This window comes from Hirundo rustica, chromosome 7 (assembly GCF_015227805.2).
Source record: "Hirundo rustica isolate bHirRus1 chromosome 7, bHirRus1.pri.v3, whole genome shotgun sequence".
In the NCBI taxonomy this organism is placed as follows: domain Eukaryota; kingdom Metazoa; phylum Chordata; class Aves; order Passeriformes; family Hirundinidae; genus Hirundo; species Hirundo rustica.
The window spans coordinates 6396935-6404341 of record NC_053456.1 but is presented as its reverse complement, the minus strand read 5'-3'; the positions used below and the strand labels follow the sequence as shown (position 1 = coordinate 6404341).

The 7407-nt window shown below is 42.2% G+C and overlaps 1 protein-coding gene across 2 annotated transcripts in view; it reads right to left on the bottom strand.

Moving 5' to 3' along the window:
* Positions 1-338: 338 nt before the first annotated feature.
* ZRANB3 (zinc finger RANBP2-type containing 3) overlaps positions 339-7407 on the bottom strand; it is a 39563-nt gene continuing 32494 nt past the window's right edge. For both annotated transcript variants that reach the window (XM_040068877.2, XM_040068876.2), the window contains exons 15-21: positions 7227-7309; positions 5708-5809; positions 4719-4861; positions 3194-3325; positions 1970-2351; positions 1433-1564; positions 339-1140 (exon numbers count right to left, since the gene is read on the bottom strand). In XM_040068877.2, the coding sequence (XP_039924811.1) occupies positions 1042-1140; positions 1433-1564; positions 1970-2351; positions 3194-3325; positions 4719-4861; positions 5708-5809; positions 7227-7309 (1073 nt within the window). In that variant the 3' untranslated portion in view covers positions 339-1041. The remainder of the gene's footprint in view (positions 1141-1432; positions 1565-1969; positions 2352-3193; positions 3326-4718; positions 4862-5707; positions 5810-7226; positions 7310-7407) is intronic.

Below are 7407 nucleotides of genomic sequence, written 5' to 3'. Positions count from 1 at the left end.
CAGGTTATTCCTACCTCATCCTTTGAACTGCTGGAGAGGTGATTCCTTTACCATACTCATACAACACAAACATCAGTAACACAGCTAAAGGCCTGTTCATTTGACTGGAGGAAATGGTGCACTCATGCAACTACCTCGTCTTAAAGTGTTTTTTCTCTGTTCAAGAGTTAATACTTGAAGGATTTTTCTCAGAAGGATAACTCAAGCTTATTTAAGTAGCTGTAGTTGAAATTGCAGCCCTCCACAGTCAGATGATGTGTTGTGCACCAGCTCTGCTTTATGGGCTTACAACTCAGCATTCAAAGGGTGAGGAGAGAGAGTGCATTAAAAAAAATCACCAGGAGAAAGAACTGTATTTATTTTAAGTAACTGTAAAGCAAGCCAGGTAAGCAGTCCAAAATTACCAGCATCTCTGCCATCTCATTAAGGAGAATTTGACTGTAGCATTTCCTAGAAACTACCTTTGATGAGATAATTGCTAATATTTAATGTTTCCTATCCTGAGTAACATTTCAGTACGAGCTGGTTTAAGTAAAACTAGAATTCAGCTGACATCAATTTGAAATGCCAAAGAGCAGTAAGTCAGGCCAAGGCCAAGAGTCAGCAGCACTAGAGACAAACCACTTGTGCTAGTTTTTGTCTTAATTGCTGTATTTTTATTCTGTGGGTTTGGTATGTGAACAACAAAAAGAATTAAAACTAAAACATCTTCTAGGTGCATGAAGTTCCCAATACAATTGAACCCTGTAATACCACCAGCAGTTTCAACAGAACTTCCTTAAATTCTTGCAGCAGTCACTACCCTGCAGGATGAACCCATAATGCTTCAAAGTGGCAATAAAGTTACAAACAGAAATTCAGCTTTAAACCAGGGCCATATAAAACCATGATGATCAAGTATTTTGGATGTTACAGCTGATTTCTTTGGTTTAATTCCTTATTTTCTTCTCAACAGCATGATAGAGCAATTTCTGTTAAATCAGTGCAAGAGAACAGTAACAGTTGGTTTTAGTTACAATGTACACAAATGTATTGTGCATTTTACTTCTTCACCAAAAATTTGGTGATATCACAGCCATACTTTGTAGCCAAAGACCTTCTCTTGAGCTGGCTTCTTTCCTTGGCCTGTTGTGCAGTTCTCTGCAAGAGAGAGATAGGTTCAGTGAGTATCGATACCTGACAATGTGTCCAGCAGAAAGCATTAGCCCACAGTTAAACTCCAGTCTATCTTTGCAGCAGACAGCACGAAGAAATGCAAATGTTCATTAAGGAAACTGTCACATTGTGATAGTTTAATGCTGCCTTTCCACCCGGGCTGTGTGTGAGCCCTGGGGTTGTGCAGCAGGAGGGAGCAGGGCAGAGGAGCAGCCTGAGTGCAGTTCCCCCCGCTGTTCCTGTGGGAGGGCCGGCATTCCTGGCGGCACGTACTGACCTCCCTGTGGCAGGCAGTGCACAGGGTCTGAAGGTTCTCCAGGGAGCACTGGCCTCCTCCGCTGTACACGGGCTGGATGTGGTCCACCTGCCAGAACTGCCCCTCCGCCGGGCTCCTGATCATCTCATTCAGCTGCAGCACACAAGGGATGTGGCAGGGGTGAGACACTCCTCAACTACATGCACATCCTGCTGCAGCAACAAGGACATTCTGGAAGCAGCTGTTTAGTTTTCATCAAGATAAAGAAAGCCGGCCTCGGCATTTTGTAGTTGCTCCCACTGCCCAAGCAACAACTGTAAGTGGCTGGCACGTTTTCACCTAGCCCTGGCTGTACATGCATCTCCCTACAGGATCAGAACTCTGATGCCTGTGCCTTTTAAAGGTGTTATAAAACAATGGGATTTAGTTAACTTGATTGTTTTTTCTTGCCTGTTGTTGGTGCTAGGTTACCTTTCCACGTTCAATCTGTAAGCACATTTTTGGCCGTGTCCGAACTCTCCTCCACCCAGACCGGCCGTTCGCGCTGAAAGCCCTCACCTGCCCAAGGGGAAGGTGAGACATCCACGAGCTCTCCAGCAGCTGCTTCCTCTGGCTGCCGGGAGCATCCCTGACGCTGAGATAGAGCTCCTGGGCGTTGTGGCGGCAGCGCTGGCACACGCCGTGCTCGATCTGGAACACCTTGGAGCGCAGGTAGCTCTGGCTGGAGCGGATGGAGAAGTCCTCCTGGCAGGCGTGGCTGCAGAAGCGCGTGTCCCAGGCGCGGCCCGCGCGCGGCCCGGCTGTGGGCCGCTGGCAGCTCAGACACAGCGGGGTGCCCCGCTTGTCCAGGGCCTGCAGATAGCCTTTGGACAGGGAGGAGCCGCCGTCGGCGTGCCCTGGAGGAAGGGCCCAGGGATCGGATCCAGTTTCTGAGAGCAACCTGAGGGCAGAGAACGAAGTACGGCTCTGCATAAACCGTGGATTCAGCAGCCCAGTTCACGGGGGTTTATGCACTGTGTTTTCCAGTGAGATATCTTTCATGTTCTGAAAAATCATTTTAGCTGAAATAATGCCTTGCTCAGGTGTTATTGCAAATCCTTTACTTGGTTTATGTTTCCACTTAAACAAAATTGGTAATATGACAAGGCAGATTTTTCTTCTGCATGTCTTACTACACTCAATTATTAGCTGAAATAATGCTGTGTTTATAAAGAAGCGGTGATTTCTATCAAGCATGTATGCATACACAAAAGTAAAATGTTTCAGCCCCCCCCTTTAACAGAAGTAATAAAGTCAAAGAAAGATCTTGGTTTCTTTTTACAATCTTGATGGCAGCCTGTCACTTTCTACTCAAAATAAAGTAGGATACACAGTGTTTGTTTAATAATTTTTTTTAAAAGGGCAATTCCTGTTTGGAATTTTCCCTTCTTTCCTCTCTTTGTTTTTTGAAATTCTGAGGCAAAACGGGAGCAAATCCCGTGTCTCCAATTTGATGTTGACCTCACAGGAGGGCTGAGCTAACATTCTTTTCTAACTGAATCACATAAATGTTCTCTTCTTTTGTTTTAGTCAGACTCAGTTAAATTAGCAGCTCTGTCAGCAGACAACAAATCTAAAAATTGAAATTGTTAGAAGAATAAAACAGAGCTCATTAGCACTACAGCAAGTTTCTTATCTAACTACTGTACTTCGGCAAAGCAGCCACTCATAGCAAATGATTTTACTACCATTAAAAAAAAAAAGTGGCAAAAGAACATCATCCTCCTGCGATAATAAACCTACTTTGTGGATGGTTCAGGAGAAGCACCTGTGTCCAGAGAAGCCCCCATGTCCTTGGAGATGAGGCGAACGCTGCCCCCGCTGCTGCTGGCCTTGGAGAGCGAGGCTGCTGCCACATCCTCCCTGGTCACATACCTGAGAGTGACAAATGCTGTCAGCAAAGGGAGCAATCTCCCTCCAAGAACATCACCCTGGCTGCAGCAAGACTGGTACAGCACATTCTCTTCAAACATTCCTCATTTTCTGCGTGAGAAATGAAGAAAGTTTGGGAAAATGTGCTTCATATACTTCCATATTAAATATTTTTTTCTAGGAGTGAATTCTAAGCAGTGAACAGTAACTTGGTTTGAGGATAACAATTAAAAAATGACTGCAATTTGATACTGCCGGACAGGGAAACCTGATAGACATTTTGTTTCAGTCAGGTGAAGTCTCAGTGACACTGGATAATCTAGGAAGCTTTACAAGCTCCGGAGGACTTCTCAGTTATGTTTGATCTCCCCGCTCTGTTTTCACGTGAAACCCTGTAAAACACAACTGCTCTTAGTTAAAAACTTAAAATTGCTTCACAGTAACCACTGTTCAGATAACTTCCTCTGAGTTACTGCGCATCTGCCAAACCCTACACCCCATCTTCCAAGGCTGCTCTAGGTCCTGGTGGTTTTTTAACACCATTCACAGACTTTTTCCTACACTTTATGGAAGGACACAATCAGGCAAGAGGTTAACAAACACTTATTAACCTCTGCTTCTTATATTTACTATTTATTTACTTAATTCTTACCTACAGCCAAAACAGAGTCACCCTGAGGAATTTCACAGTGGGGACTGAGGGGAATAAGAAGGGCTTAGATGGTTTGCATGACATATTCTGTGCAGATCAACGACAACACTGAGCTACAAATGTCTGTCAAGGAAGACCCCATCAGAAAGAGGAAAGAAAGGGAATCAAAGGTACATTTAGGTTTTACCAAGGATCAAACACCGGCCCTTTTCAGTGACACTCAGCAGAGAGAGCCACAGTTTTGAGAAATGTCATCCACAGAGAACAGAGCTGCTCAAAGAAAATACAGGAACTGGAAAGGGTTGGAATTGGCTGTGAATTGTGAATAAAACATTATCTCATTGATGGCAACTAATGATTGAATTCTACTTCCAGGTGGGGAAAACAACAAGGTGCTTTGCCCTTCCTTTTCTGTTGTGGCCCCGAGGTCAGGGTTTTTCCTTAAAAACACTTGGCAAGTTCCAGATGTTAGGTCTGGGTTTTTCCTTAAAAACACCTGGCAAGTTCCAGATGTTGAAACATGCAGTGCAGCAGAGCCAGAGCAGCTGCTGAATGGGACAAAGCTGGGCAGGGAAGGAGACACTTCCAGCAGATGCACCACAGGCCTGGCTGCCTCTGTCACTCTGTCACAGCAATCCCTGCATGTCCAGTTCAGACTTAGCATCATCCCACTGAAGGTCACATTAAATAAATCAAACCTGCTGCAGGAATTAGTGGGAGGAATTAAAACCAAACCCCACATACCTCTTTGTGCTGCTGCCCACCGACTGCTTTTTAGACAGCTCCTCTGCAGCACGAATGGGACTACAGAATATCTGACCACTTCTTCTGACAATCCTCTGTTTCATTGCTGTGAGATGAGTCCATTCTTTCACAAACCTCAGGATCTGGCAGAGAACACGACAGTCAGCAGCAGGACAGGCTTTGCACTGAGCTAATTACATTGATAATTGCATTTTAAACTGCCTGGAAACAGCTCCTGCGATCAGATGGTGCTATCAGGTAACTCCTCACACCCTCACCCCCATCTGTGGAACCCACTCAGTAGCTGCTTCACACAACAGCTGGTGAATCAGTCAGGTATCCCCATCACAAACTGAAATTCCAACCTCGCTGGAGAAACTACAGAATCAGGTTTGTTCCTACATGATGGTTTTCTGTTTGGAAAATCAGATTTTAAGTTACGCAGATAGTATTTCCCATCAACTTTAAATCTGGATTTCCTTACTTGAGTACTCATGTTTGCAGTGTTCTTCTCAAACCCCATTATGAATGGGATCTTTATTCCTAAATTATCTGAATGTCTCTGTGGAGCTGTGCCTGACACTGCTTTGAAAAGCGTTAGGAGAGAGAGAGAGAGAGAGTGGAGGCCTGCTCAGCCTGCAGCTCTGATACAATCTAGAACATTCTTATTTAGGCTGTGCTCCATTTAATTCAGAACCTTTAAGAAGCTATTTTGTTGACTTAGGAAAGTTAGTAACTAACCCTGTAAATGAGAAATGGAATGATGCCTGGTTCATTCCTTCTACTGCAATGTAAACAGGAGGCACATTAATTTCCCAGAGTAACAGACTGCATAATTAATATTCACATCAACATCTGTAAGATTGCTTTGATGAAACTGTGCCTGTATCCCAAGGCGTGGCAGTATTCTGCATTAATTTGTTGAAAAAGTAAGTCATCTTCTTCTGCATTAAATATTACACTGCTGTGCCAGTAGAACTTGTTCTTACCAATGCACGATTTTTTTTATTCTGGAAGGTCTCTGGTAAATCTTCCCAGTTATCCAGCTGTATGTCCAATGGAATGAAATTGTGATTCAGTGCTTCACCATCCTGGACGAGCAAAGAGTTTTGTTTACAGATGCAGTGTAGCACAATGTAGAAAAAGTAATCTGTTTCAAGTGAATTCTCCTCCCTTCCTCCTAAATTTAGTCCTTCAAGGTCAAAATTTTCCAGAATTAACAATAAGGCAGGGAGATAACAGCAAAAATGCAAGAAAGATGATTCATATTAATCTACCTAAAAGTAACAAGGCTGAACATTTTAACTTTTAATAGATCTGATTTTTTTTCTTTGCAAATGGTTCAGACACACAAACTGCCTTATATTAAACTGAAATGACAATCCTCTTGACTGAATTCTAAGGGAAATGAATGACTGGAGATAGGAGAATGTCACTTCATTACAATTTCAAATAAGAATTCTTGAACATTGTTTATCATGCTTCTTTTTATGTCAGAAGAAGTTCTCCACTTAATTTTTAAAGGAGTAAGTTGTCCCAGTGGGTATATCTGGCCAAGGAACTTACTGATGATTCACAAGCATTTGCGAGGAGTCACAGCAGAATTCCCCGGTGTCTCACCATTCAGCAGATTTTGTGCAGTATCTGGCACAATTAACCTCTAATCCCAGCAAAACCCAAAGCAGACAACTGCCCAAAAGCCACCCAAAATCTTTGAATAAAACACATGAAGCGAGGCAGCAGCATACAGTGTAAGTACATTGAACAGATTTTCAGATACAAGAGGACTTTTTGACTCTTTCTGACTTTTCCCAGCCTCATAGAAATGTCTCATCCCAAAGACTTGGCCTCCGTTACCTGTGCTGCTTTAGTGGCACCTGAATACACTGAGTGACTCAGTCATTTCAAGAAATCTTCCCACTGAACTTTCCTATCACTTGAAAGAAGAAATTGGTAATTCCCTTGAATAATGACCCGGAAAATTCCCAGCTGCTGCTTTCTGTGCCCAATCACCACTGCAGGTTAATGAAAATGTGCTTTATTCAGGAAGTTCCTGACTTACACACAGCATCAGTGTTGAGCTTTCTGAAAATGTGGTGAAAATAATTTATTTACTTAGTGTGTCAGGATTCACTCTCATTTTTAATTTGAATTTTGAATGTTATTCTAGTCAAGTTATTTTGTGATAAGACACTGTAATTAAAAAAAAAAGGAATTTTAAACAACTGTCACTGGCATTTCTAACAGATGAATTCTCGTATTAGACCAATTTTGTAAGCCAAGAGAAGTGTGGGAAGTTACGTATCTAAGGAATTATTACTCAATTCCACTGAGAAAAAGAACTAGAATGATAAATTACCTAATTTTTGTACATTTCAGTTAATACAAAAATATTAATGCTTTTAGATCAAACACAACAAAGGAGAACAGAAACAGAAACATTTCATAAGGGCAACATTTTCCTTGGCAATTTTAAAATGACAATAGCCATCCATGTTTCAGGTTTACCTTTGTATAGAGGTGGATTCTATCAGTATTCTTGCTTGCACAAAACATAAGCCCATCATATATTTGCCATGTGTCTGATTTATCTACAACAGAAAAAAAAATGTTGGCATTAAAGATTTTTATTCATTTACTCTACTCTGACATTAAAAATACTATTTAAATGTGTATCTAATTCCAGAAC